Below are 13676 nucleotides of genomic sequence, written 5' to 3' on the forward strand. Positions count from 1 at the left end.
GAAGTGATAATCAAGTCTTAAAGCATGAATAGAAATTCTGCAGAGGGGATGGTGGTAAGGAAGGACTTCTACACTAGTGGAATAAAGAAAGATAAGGCTCTGTGTCTGACGAGCTGCACTTCCAGGAAATGGAAATGTCCCCCATTTGATTTAAGAATCAATGGTATCTTGCTGCATGCAACCAAAACATATCTTCAGAAGCCAGGGTGTCAGTCTATCAGCAAGCTGTCAATGTTACAGAAACATTCACAAACCTTAATTAAATTTTGCCTCCTAGAAATCCCTCAATGTAATCAATGAGATTAAGAGGGTAAACCTTTTGTTACCCAAGGTCTACTTCTTGACTTTCCACTCCCTGCCTCCCCCCATTTCTTCACAACTAAACGCTAAATAATTTTTCTTCCATTATTAAGGGCTGTAAAGGATGTACTTTGAGACTATTTGGAAATTCTCTCTCATTATTTCATTTGATTCAGGATATTACCATTGTATAATAAAAGAAGTCTCTGGTTTCTGGTTAAGACCTTCAAATAGGTTCAACCAACAACTTAGTATTAGGATTCGAATACTTTTTTATATCAAGTAGAGAAGCCCCACTGGACTCATGCAGTAATGGTGCCATATAGATAGTTGGCTTGAATTGTATGTTATTATATTGTACTTAAAATAGATTGCTATTCTACATAAACACGAAACCACATGGTTTTCTTCTTCATAGAGCTTCCGTAGAACTTTGGAATCTCTAATTGAAATGCTTACCCATTTTGAACATTAAGAGCTTAATATGTCAATGCTTTTTTAAGCAAACATGCACACACACACACACACACACACACACACACACACAATAAAACCATAGTTCACAAAACATTCTGACCTATTTGTGCACATTCATGAGATGTTCAAAGATTTTTTTTTCTCTGAAATGTAAGAATAGGGAGTTTGAGGGTGGTCTGGCGTGTGTTAATTTCTTCCAATTGTGTGAACATCCTTCCTGTAGTATACATCACTAAATGGACCTTAAAGAGAAGAGGTGTTTTTATCAGTCCTATGGTCAAAGAAAATTACTTGGTGAAACTAACCTAAAAATCACTTCAGGAAACCATCCATGAAAGAGTGTGTATCCACAATGCCAATCCAGAAAATGGTCCTGATAGGTCTTGTCCAATCTTGATTATTGTTACTGGGAAGTTTCTTTCACTATAGATGATCTCATAACTGTCCTTTGACTTGACTGAAAATTTCTTTTAAGAAAGTCATGTGTTTCATTTCATTAGCCCTTGCCCTTTTTTCCAAAGTTAATAGTCGAGATTTACACACGAGTTGAATAAGCAGTACTGAACTGGGTTGAGTCAGGCATCTTCCCTACTTTCCTGCTTATCTCAGCTGTCCTTCCATGTGATTTACCTCTTTTTTATATAATGACTAATTTGGGGATCAAAACAAGGTTTTTATAACTGCAGATAGCCTCATCTCCCACCTACACTTGAATTTGGTTACTGCTTTTCACCGCCCTTAAAAGGAATCCAGAAGAACTGTTCTGAATCTTAACACTAAACTCACCACTTATCACTCGATTCTGTTATGACATTAGGCGCTGAGATTCCCAAGGCCTTCGACAAGTTTTAACAAAATAGAAATTCTTTATTGAAAGGAGAGTTTTTAAAATTGGGGATTAATCATTGAAAAATGGAGGGAGAGCAGTTTGCTCTGGTTAATTTGTTCAGATCTGCCCTCCCTAAAATGTCCTTAAAAATTATTAACAGAAATAAGTTTCATTCAAACCTGATTTGTAAATTCCAGATAGCATAAGGCACAGGTGGAAAAACATGCCTCTCTAGACTCTCCATTTTTATGTATTTATGTGTTTTATTTCTAAATATACAGAAATTTAAAGTATGCCATGCTATTAATGAGTCGGACTGGTGAGTTGCCAGTCATAGTCTGTTTGAACTGTACAACTCATTGTGTTTTGCTAATACAACCACCAACACTGGGGTTCTGGGGTCCAGCGGCTTTGAGTAGCTGTGCTCAACACCCACGATGAATTGCACCAACGGTGCAGTCACCCCTCATTTGACAGCGTTGGTGAAGATCAGGTGTGGTATAATCATCAATGACTCTTATAGGAATCTTATACTTACTATTTTCAAGTCTGGATAACTTAAGTTATTCTTTTCACGTCATTTTAAACACCCATTATGGACATCCTGTCACATCTATCTCTTTCAAAAGTACATTTGGGTTTTTTTTTTCTAAATTTAACAATTATATAGGAAATAGGGTTGACTGTGTCACTGCATTTTGTCATGAGACAGAAAAGCCATTAACAGTCTCAACCGTTACTTGTCAGTAAGGAACTGTGTATTGCGGCTTAGGTTATAATCACTTGTCACATTAGAAACACTCAATTGTTCAGTCCTTCAATCAATAGTTATAGTCTTTCAAGTAGAAGTTGCTATGGTATCAGTCTAGTGATGGGTCAAAATTAAAGTATAAAAAAAAAAAAAGCAATGTGTCTTTGACCTTCGCCTGTTATGACCCTGTGATGTGTTGGCATTTTAATTGAAAGGTTAAAACCTGCTATTCATTACACATTTGTAGTCTTTTTCTATTTTGTACCCAAGCAAGAAGGAGAAACAAAAAAATTACAGTTTCTGAAGAATTTTTGCATGCTGTGTCTCGACTACCTTACCACTATCTGAATATTAATGCATGTTCCTCAAGAGTTGCTTAACTGTTGTCATGGACAAATATCTAGCTAACAAGGATAAAATACAGCAACACATAACATTTAACCTTTGATTGATTATATATATATATAACCTGCATTGATTATATAAGGCTAACACACACCTGTACCTGTATCCATGAAAAGCTCTAAATTCTCTGTCTTTAAATCAAAGGAACCTAATATTACATGTAGCGCATGATACTAACAAAAATTCTGAAATCATTTAGCAACCATGCATTTAGTAAAGGAAAATATGTGTGTTACGTATATATGTTTCATCTTTCATAGTGAAAAAAATTGAATTTATGAGAACGCTACTTTTTTTTCTTTTGAAAACGCATGATATAACTAGTGTTTTCAAACACAGCCAAAATTGTATTTCATCTCAGCGATAAAGATAGTAAGCATGACTGTTACTGTCACCAGTAAGCAAGTGGATGAAGGAACCTTCAACTTACTTGGTCTAAATCGCAAACTTGAAGACCCAGGAAAATAGCAGACATTTAATTGACCATGTATTAACACCCCATAATTCCATCACAAAATGTATGTCCTCACAACCTCCACTTACTCCGGCTCTCCTATCCAACCTCAACCTCATCCCATCTAACCATCTGCTCACTTTCTATTTATTCCAAAAGCCAGTTTATTTCAAAGGCATTTTTGGTCCCAACTCAGATTTTCTCTTCTGGGAATCTTTGGGCCACTGCCCCACTGGTCAGCTCCAGGTGGGTTCACCTTGGAGTCCTCATGAATGGTTATGTCCTGCCCGACTCCAGGAGTCACCATACACATAGACCAGGGGTCAGCAATCTACAGGCCAGGGGCCACATCCCACCTGCTTTTGCACTGCCTGCTTTTGTAAATAACATTTTATTGGAACGCAACCACATCCACTCGCTGATGTATTATTTATGACTCCTCTAGCGGTACAGTCACAGGGCTCAGTAGCTGTGATCGAGACCATATGGCCCTCCGAGTGGCGTATATTTATTATGTGACCCTTTATAGAAAAATGCGCCAGCCCCTGAGACAGGCCACAGTGGCACTAACAGCCACTAGAGGGTGCAGCTGTTTATGGAATTGGCCATTAGAATAAAGAATCTACAGGTAATTAATTAATAGCTTCCGCCACCACCAGCCAAAATAACTTCCAAGAATGTGATCACATTAAAGCAACACAGATTTATTGACCTCGTGTCTGTTTGGAGACACAGGTTGGCACCGACCCAAAAGTCGAAATATTTAGCCATTGTGTGTTTCATAACGATTTTAAAGCCATGACTCAAAAAAAAAATGGTCCGCAGGATGGAACTTTAATTGTACATAGGGCTTTACTTCTAGATGCTTATGCCTTCCTGTATGTGCATGTGAGAGAGCACGCACACACATCTTCCTTCGCTGCCGGTCCCTTGTGCGTGGTACCATTGGCAAATGGAGAGCAGCTCCCTGTAATCACGTAGGCATGCGGAACCAACACTATACATGCTCTCAAGCTTCAGCTGAGAAAATGAAAATATTTTTTTTCTTCTTGCTGCTACACAGATATTACACAACACTGCCGTTAAAACTCCCAGATCTGGCCCTTCCCGATCGGTGTGTTTCTCTTCTTTCTTTTCCCCCTTATAGTCAAACACTAAATTTGCATTCGGACTCAAGGCTCTGCTCTTCCTTTTGCATTTTGAAAATTCTTTGCCAAACTGCCTGTGTTCCTATCTCTTGCCCTCATGGGTGTGCCGACGAGAGGAAGGTTGGAGACTGGTGGACCATCCCTTGCACTCCCAGGGGTGGGAGGGAAAGAGCCGGGAGGCCATACGGATGTGGTTTTTTTCTGTAAACGCTGGATCCTGATGAGTCAGTGTCAGTCTGAAACCCAGCTGCCCCACTTTTACCATCTTACGTGTCTTCTCTCTATCAGACACTCTCCAAAAGTGGTCAAGGCCGCATCTCAGGTCCTAAACAGCATGTGGCAGTACCGAGATCTGAGGAGTCTCTACAAAAAGGTAAGATTTGCTTTACCTTCTTGGTCCCTGGTTCACACAGACCCTGAGCCCAAAGACAAAATATCTGGTCACAACCACGTACATTATAGATATGGAAAGTGCTTGTCCAACAGTCCGAGTGATGGAAACACAACTAAAAAGCAGGACAGTCAATGAGGAAGCAGGAGAGAAGGGTCAGCAAGTGTCCCTGAATATACACTAAGATCCAAGAACCTTCTGGATTAGACAGACCCATATGCATAGGGTCTTACCCTAGATTGTCTCATGGAAATGAAAGTAACTGTTTTCCCGAGCTTCCATATTGTACAATAGACTAAAAATTAAAGAACTGAACGATTTTGACAAAAAAAAAAAAAAAAAGAAAGAAAGAAAAAAGAAAAAACAGGCATCAACAATAATGGTGGAGAGAAGACAGAAAAAAAAATGTAAAAAGCAATTCAGGAAGTCAAGAAGTGTCACAGCCCAAGAGCAACGAGGAGAAGACCCTACAGCCTGCCCTGTGTGCCTCACCCAACCGTCCCTGAGTTACCGCCCAGCAGGAAAGGCCTGATGTTCCTAATGACGGCTGCACATCAGGAGGCAGAGGCTAGGCATTTGTCCTGCACACTCTCAGGAGGCAGGAGGGAGTTTGTATCATACATGTCGCAAGGGTGTATTCATCCCCAAAATGGTTTCAAGTGTAAAATCATAAGGGAAAAATGTCACATCTAGAAATTTTGCTCTGTATGTCATTTCCAAGTGATGGTAAATAAAGGGTGTATAACTTTTCCTTTTAGGGTGAGAAGGGGAGAATTTTTTAACAATGTGTCTCAGAAGTTGTTTCTGTTGTTCTTGGACCAGCAAATGTGGATAGCTTAAAGGATTGATGATCCCATGATAGATTTGAGTGGATGGACAGGGGAAGAGAGCATCGTTAATCCACAGGGAGAATAGCGTAGGCATCGATCTCCGTAGGGATTCAGAAAGCTTAAACAGGACTGGGGTGGGGGGCATGGGCTTCCTCAACAATTGCTGAGAGGACCTCCTTACACCCTCTGGCCACCGGCATGAGAAGAAGGAGGAGCCAACGTCACTGCTGCCTTCATCCCCTAGCCTGCCATTCTTGGGTTGGGAATGTGGGGCCGCGGCAAGAGGTCACATCACAGAGAGCAAGACCCATCTTGCCAGAGGGAAATTTTTCTAAGCCAGTGGGAAAAGAGTAAATATTTAATAACTGGTTCTGCTAAGTTGGAGCCTGTGTGTAGATTTACCCCAAGGTCTTTCTATCTCCCTTATGCTCTCATTACTTTGCACTTCGAGTTTACAAAGTTTAGCCTATATATTTCTCTTTCAAGATTTTCCTATTTGCTAAGAGCAAGTGTGTTTAAGTTGAAACCGAGATGGCAAAACGCAGTGTTAAGGGAGTGTTGTAGATTAATTATATTCTTTTCTAAATATTTGGCACGTTAGCGTAAGCCCTTCTCTCAAATGTTTTGGGTTACGTTTTGTTTTGCTTGAAATTCACATCCCAGAATCCCTACTTCGTTCCTTCCTGGACTCCTCCAGGAGCCAAATGAATTCTCTCCCAGGGCAGGATCCTTCAGCTGAACAGGCAGCTTGGCATGAAGAACACGCTATCAATTAGAAGGGAGCTGGTCGTTCTGAATCGGTGGCTCCGGAAGCTCGATGAAATATTACTGCCTCAAATAAACTCCACTTTCCCTTGGATCCTGAACATTTGTTTGCTGAAATACACCTTCCCCTACTTATGTGCATCGAAGGGGAACTGCTTTTAGAGACTCTACAAGTTATTTGTTGAATACTAGTACAACTTTGCCATCTTAGTTTCTTTCTGTGTCGGTAATACAGTCCAGAAAGTGTAATTGTCTTTTAATTTTCATGAAGGAGAAAAATGTGTTGACAGGAATTTAATGGAGCTAAAAATCAAGAGCTAAAGATGATTTAAAATGTGTTTCGTGTGAGGACATTCAAGGAGGATGAGCTGGAGAAGCGGATGCCAATGTTTTCAGTTGACCCGTGGTGATGTTTTCAGTTGACCCATGATTTAAAAAGGTGGAGAAAGAGCCGTTCTTAATAATTTCCAAATTATGCGGTTGTGAAATGAAATGAGGACCTTTATGCTCGATATCATAATAGCAGAGCTCACCGTTCACAAAAGCTTTTCTCTTTGAAAACTCCTTTGGTGAGACGACCAGATTCATTCATGCTTGTGAATTGTTTTTAATCAGTGGGGAAATAGATTTCCTTTTTGTTCTTCCTTGACAATTTGCATATCATTGAAAAAATGTCTGATCCGTATCTTTTAATTCTCCACACTTCAAATCTGTTTATTAAACATCTATCGTGGGCTTAAAGGAAGAAGAGTTTCAGAGAAAACATAAGACGTGGGAAGTAGCTAATGTGGGTAAAAATGAAATATGGAATGGGGCACCTGGGTGGCTCAGTTGGTTGAGCGTCCGACTTCAGCTCAGGTCATGATCTCACAGTTTGTGGGTTCGAGCCCCACATCGGGCTCTGTGCTGATGTCTCAGAGCCTGGAGCCTGCTTCGGATTCTGTGTCTCCCTCTCTCTCTGCCCCTCCCCGGCTCATGCTCTATCTCTGTCTCTCAAAAGTAAATAAACATTAAAAATAATTTTTAATGAAATATGGAATAATTACTCGTAACTTCAATAGTTTCAGAGATATGTACTACAGATTTACTGGATGCACTAGGGCTAAGAAAAGTACAGAGCAAAATCTTGAAGAATTCACGGAGTTTTCATAAATTGGGAGGTAAGACATAGAGGCATTATGCGTAAGAGGAAAACATGAGTAGAAAGAGAGAAATGGAAATGGAAATGGCATATCTATCAGACAGAATTAAAGGTCCATCTGTCACTGGCTAATTTCCTCCCAGGGCTCAGACACAGAGGCCAGGGTCTCATTTCATTAGCTCAATGACTTTATTTTACATAGAGAGACACATTTAATACATCAGAATATTCTTCTGGCTGGGTGTGTTGACCAATACAAAATTATGTTTGGTCCCTGACACATTGTGAGCCAAAACATATTTGTATTATCTGAACCTTCAACTTTAGTGAGGCCTGGACTTTTTTTCCCTAAAGGAAAATCAACAATTGCAGAAGAATTTTATCACATGCCTCATACACCATCTTTTTTCTTTTTTTTTTTTTAACCAGTCCTTAAGTTTGGATAACCACAAACAGAACTTTAAAACTTCTTTATCCTCTGTATCATCACAGAGGCTGTTTGGTATTGGAAAAGAAGATGAACCCTTGATATAGGCATGAAGGACAAACTGGAGGTCAATGATTCTGGACTTCGTCAGACCTCGGTACTTTAGGAAATTGAGGTCACTGACATAATGGGGTGCTTATGTTTGACCCTGGTAAGGACCATCGGGACAGCTGGTTTTAGAAGAAAGGAGACAAAATTGGGGTGGTGGGGAGACATAGAGTTATACGATTACAGAAATCATTGTTTACAGACCCTTATATAATGCCTTAATGGTCTGTACGGCATCTCCCAGACCTAGTTATACCGGTTGGGATGCAGGCTATGCTGTTCTAACAGAAAGACTTAAAAGTGTTCAGAAGCTCACCTGAACAGGTATCAACTTCTCACTCATGGAACCGTAGGCAGGTGGCCCAGGGCCAGCAGGTGATTCCAGGAGCCATCTTGTTGCTGTACTTTGCCTTGTTGTCCTTGCCTTTGTAGGCAAAGTTCCCTAGCTCGGCCGTCTCTCATTCCAGCACACAGGAAGAGAGAGAGGGGAAGTGAGGACCAGTGAGGTCCTTCCTTGTAAGCAAGGATACAAAAAGTGCTGAACTCCTGCTCACATCCCGGCACCAAGAACTCAGTCGCATGGCCGCACCCAGCTACGAGGCAGGATGGGAAAAGCGAGCAGCCGTGATCCTCGCTAAACTTTATGGCGGGAGGAAGGTGGTTATTTTACTAGAAGAAGAAAGGCAGTAAAAGCTCCAGTAGTCATTTCCCTGTGTTCAAATACATTTAATATCAATTGCATTCACTGTCTAATGAGGCATATTATTCCATTTTAGGGTAGCTGTGGTTATTCAGAACTTCTTACTTGCATTAAGTAAGAATCTCTTGATCAGCAACTTCTGCCCTCCAGTGCCATTCTGAAAAGTCTAATTTTTCTTCTCTACGATAGCCTTCCTGTTTTTGAAGCTAGTCATTCCATCTCCACGAGATCATGCCTTCCCAGGCCAGACATGCTCAGTTCTAATATATCAGCATTTCCATGACCTTCGCACGACTCTCTCTTTTTTCTACATGCGTGCAAGTTTGTCAGGATCCTTTCTGTAAGGGGGCACCCCCAAATGAGAATATTCCTCCAAATTTAGTTAAAATGGAAGAAAGAGAGTGAGACTGGGCTTCCCTGGTGCTGCCACTCACCTGCCCATAAGGTTCAAGAGCAAGTGAGTGCCGGGGAGGCTCATCCTTCTACCTGGTGAAGTACAAAGAGCACAAGGCTTAGAGTCACATGGCCAGAGATCCAAGGAGCGGCTTGCCCCTCACTAGCAGCGTGACATGGCAAGCGCCTTGAGACCTCCCTGCCTATTAGGTAGGAATTGACTTTGGGCAGCCCTGTGGTGCCTTCCTGCAGACGGACAGCGCACAGACCTTCAGTTCACCAGGTCTCACTGTCAATGCTCACAGGTGTGCTGGTGTTGTCTTATAACCTTTATCTGAAACTGGTCACCAGCCAATCCTAATGCAGAGTCTCCAGAGAAGTGAATAACCTCTTAAAATGGTCTGTGGCAATTCTACCTGGTGGAATGCTCTCTCTAGGCATCTGGACATGTCCTCAGGGCCCTACAGGTTTGGGAGGCCTGGGCCTCCTTGATACTCGCCTTCTCCTTTGTGTTCCAGTCTGGCGTCAAAAGACCCATCACATCCTTTGATGGAGACAGTGGGCATCTCTCTGTCGGTCCCACCCTGCCCCTTGGTTTTCTCAACCGTGCAGTAAACACAGATACACATGCCTGATAGGATCGCTGATTGTGCCCAACGGGACAGTAATCATCAAAGAGCTTTGTAAACTGGAAAGTCATATGCCCATGGGAGTTCTAAAATTGTTCATTGCTCATGCCATTTGGCTGACAAATGCTCTCTGCCATTCTGTTCACAGGCAGCTGGATGTTTGGATCCAAGGGTTTCATTTGGCCATCACCATCATCATCATCATGATCATTATTGGCTTCTACATTTCCATAGCTCTCTTCCTCCTTGGTTTCCCTACCCTCTCTCCTCCTGGCCCCTAGATGCCTCTCTGGTGCCCCAGCTTGCACTCTAAGGGTATAAGTAAACCAGGTTACACAGGGCTTTACGGGGAGGCCATTAATGACAATGTAAGTTGCCATGGTTTTAGAAGGGAAGTGAAGGCTGTTATTTTATTTAGTGCCAACCCGTGTGTGTGCAGGTCACATGTACTGAAGACTAACACTACATAGAGGATGGTGGAATCTAGAACGGCAAAAAGAAGACATGAGCTCAAGCCCTGACTTAGTAAATAGCATGCCACGTTTCCCTGATAAGGGGCCCTGCTGTGATCCTGTGTGTTTTTCAGTCTGAAAATGAGGTCGTAAAACAGCATCACTCACAGAAATATTCTTCTGGTGACTCCTATGACATCACTGTCCCCTAAGTCACCTCAAGTTGTCTGATTGCTGCTTCTTCATCATTCTTGGGCTCATCTTCTTGTTCGTGCTTGAATGTGATGTCCCCCGGGTGTGTGTCTAGATCTTTCTTTCTTTTTTTTAATTTATTTGAAACAAATTTTTTCAGTGTTTATTTATTTTTGAGAGACAGAGAGAGACAGAGCATGAGCAGGGGAGGGGCAGAGAGAGAGGGAGACACAGAATCCGAAGCAAGCTCCAGGCTCTCAGCCATCAGCACAGAGCCTGACGCGGGCCTTGAACTCATGAACAGCGAGATCATGGCCTGAGCCGAAGTCGGACACTTAACCGCTGAGCCACCCAGGCACTCCTGTGTCTAGATCTTTCTTATCTCATGCACAGCCTCTTCCTGGTGTCTGGACTCTTTCCTGGGCTTCAGTTACCGCCCACATGTAGGGCTCTTCTGAGTCTGTCTGTCTGTACATCTGGCCACCTGCCAGATAACCTACTCAGATGCCTCAAACAAAACTGGATCTCAAACTGACCTACCCTCCTGGGTTTGACTCCTCATCCTACATCCTCCCTCACCTAAGCCCATACCCAGGAACCATCGCTGGCTCTCTCTTCTTCTTCACGTGTCTGCATCCATCCCACCAGAAAGCCCCACGCTTCTGCTTCCGTCTGCTTTTTCCTATGGTCATGACCGTGAGACAGCTGGCTTCTTTCTTCTGGATGATTGCCATAGACCTGTAACTGGGTTCTCCACCCTCGGGCTGCCTCCTCTTCAGGCCATTCTCCAAAGGGCAAGCAGGGCAGACTTTCTAAAAAGCAACTTTGACTAAGTGACTCTTGGGAGCCATACCTTCCAGTGGCTCCCATTGCCTCAGGATGGAGTCCAAACATCTTAGTTCAGGCCTCGAGACCTTTTAGGAGCAGCCTCAGCCTAGCTCCCCAGCTCACCCCTGGCCTTCTGCCTGCATGTAGCCACCAGCTATACTGAACTCCTGTGTCCCCAGGTCACTTTCCCTCCTTCTCTCCCCACCCTCCAAAGCCCCTCCACAGCCCATGCCCTGCCACCCCACTTGCCCACCTAATCTTCTTCATTTGTCCTACATTGTCTATATCACCTACCCTGAAAATCATCCTTCTGACCTCTTCTCCAGGGCTGAATTAAGGTCATTCCTTACAATTTCAAATAACTGGGAGGTATTTCCATTTGAATGAATAAAAAAATTTTAATTCAAACTTCTAAGCATTATGAATAGTTTGAGCTTACAGCTAAAAAGGTTGCAGCAGAAGGTGCCATAATATTCAATATCTAAAAAGATTTTTTTGTACTTTTAAAAAAATGTTTATTTATTTTGAGAGAGAGAAAGCACGAGTGGGGAAGGGGAGAGGGAGAGGGAGGAGGAGAATCCCAAGCAGGCTCCACACTGTCAGTGCAGAGCCCAGCACAGGGCTCAGTCCCAAAAACCATGAGATCGTGACGTGAGCTGAAACCAAGAGTTGGCTGTTTAACCAACTGAGCCACCCAGGTGCCCCAGATTTATTTGTACTTTTATAGAAAACAATTTTCTTGCTTGGTTCAAATATTAATTGTGGGAGGATTTGCATTGTGAACTTATATCACAAGTCATTTCTTAATAGAAATGGCAGTGAAACTTGCCTCTGACTCTAGTACAATTAAAATATCAACCCCTGGGGCACCTGGGTGGCTCAGTTGATTAAGCGTCCGACTTTGGCTCAGGTCATGATCTCATGGTTCATGGGTTCGAGCCCCGCATCGGACTCTGTGCTGATAGCTCAGAGCCTGGAGCTTGCTTCAGATTCCATGTCTCCTTCTCTCTCTCTGCCCCTCCTCGGCTCATGCTCTATCTCTCTCTCTCTCTCTCTCTCAAAAATAAATAAACATTAAAAAAAATACCAACTCCTAAAGAGCAAAATCCTGAATTACATGCAAAATGAGCAAACACTGCCTGAAAGAGGCTGCACTACTATGTGCTAGAAAATCGGAAGGAAGAAAATGAATAAATCCAGTCTATCCCTCGGGCAAAAATAAACCAGATGGCTCCACTTTTTTTAAACTTGAGGTTCTTAGTTTACTTGAACTACTTTGATTACTCTGTTCTCCAAACTTCTAGATTTCCCCTCTTGGCTGCCAGTGTCTGAAGGCTTTGTATGCAGCCCTCGGCTTAATGACATGGAAAATTGGCATTTATCTCCTTCCTAGCCAGTACAGATCATTGTTTTATTGGTCTTCATGAGGCGTTAGGTCCAAGACCAATTTGCTGGATCTTCCTGAACACAAATTCAGTAACAGGATTGGGTTTTAAAATGTCCGTGGCCTGTTTTGCCTTAAAGTGTTCTGTACCCAGCAGTCACTGAAAATGTAGGCTTGCTTATCGCTGGGACTCAGATGTGAACCAGATTTAGCACATTGTTTTTAGGCTTTGGATCCAAATCTTTCTTCCATCATAGTTAAACGGTTCTATGTTAGTATTCAGTCAGTAAAGGTGCAAACGAGGTCATCACGCTCGCGCTCATGTTAGGGCAAAATGACCTCTTAATAAGGGATTCCAAGGAGCAAGCCTGAAGGTTTCACTGGCTGGTGTTATTCCCCCCCTTCTTGCGGTTGGCCCCTCGGTCAGGTTGCCGGCCAGGAGGTTCCCTGCCACCTGCCACGGCATCTGTCTTGCGCGGGACTCATTCTTAGATCTCCAGCTCAGCACCGCAGCTCTTTGTTATTTCTGTCTCTCTGTACCTCCAGACCATGTGCTGGTCTCTGGGTCTCAGTGGCACTCAGCTGGTGAGGCCACTGTGCCCCACAAAGACGACCCCAGAGGGTTCCAAGAAAAGCTTCGTGTGATGCCAGGGGGACCCTCCTCAGGTGATCACTCAATGAGAAGTCATGGCCCTCCAGGCACAGTGGGCCCGCTCTGTCTTCTGAGGCACAGATATATCCTGAGATGGAGCAGACGTCGCGGGAAGGCTCAGGGCACCACAGCGAAAATGCCTCTGAGTATCGGGTGCAGAAAGAAAAGGATCAGGAATGAGGGAAATGTACCTTTGTTCTTGCATTGCTTTGCTTCTGCCTGGACTTCCTGCTTAGAAAACACGCTGGGCTCTTAAAACAGACTGTGGAAAGGGAGAGAACAGTCCCTATTGTCAAGGAGGGGGTCACAGTGTTTAGCTTACGATACCGAGCCTTATTAGTTTGCTCTAAGAAATTCGAAGGGCTCCAGAGAGAACAGCATCCACTCAACCTGTCCATGAGTGAATTAAAATCCCTGGTC

The 13676-nt window shown here is 43.0% G+C and overlaps 1 protein-coding gene across 3 annotated transcripts in view; it reads left to right on the forward strand.

Annotated features, from left to right (window-relative positions):
* CTNND2 (catenin delta 2) overlaps positions 1-13676 on the forward strand; it is a 933243-nt gene that overhangs the window by 884482 nt on the left and 35085 nt on the right. For all 3 annotated transcript variants that reach the window (XM_053202070.1, XM_053202078.1, XM_053202077.1), the window contains one exon: positions 4653-4737. In XM_053202070.1, the coding sequence (XP_053058045.1) occupies positions 4653-4737 (85 nt within the window). The remainder of the gene's footprint in view (positions 1-4652; positions 4738-13676) is intronic.

This window comes from Acinonyx jubatus, chromosome A1 (assembly GCF_027475565.1).
Source record: "Acinonyx jubatus isolate Ajub_Pintada_27869175 chromosome A1, VMU_Ajub_asm_v1.0, whole genome shotgun sequence".
In the NCBI taxonomy this organism is placed as follows: Eukaryota; Metazoa; Chordata; class Mammalia; order Carnivora; family Felidae; genus Acinonyx; species Acinonyx jubatus.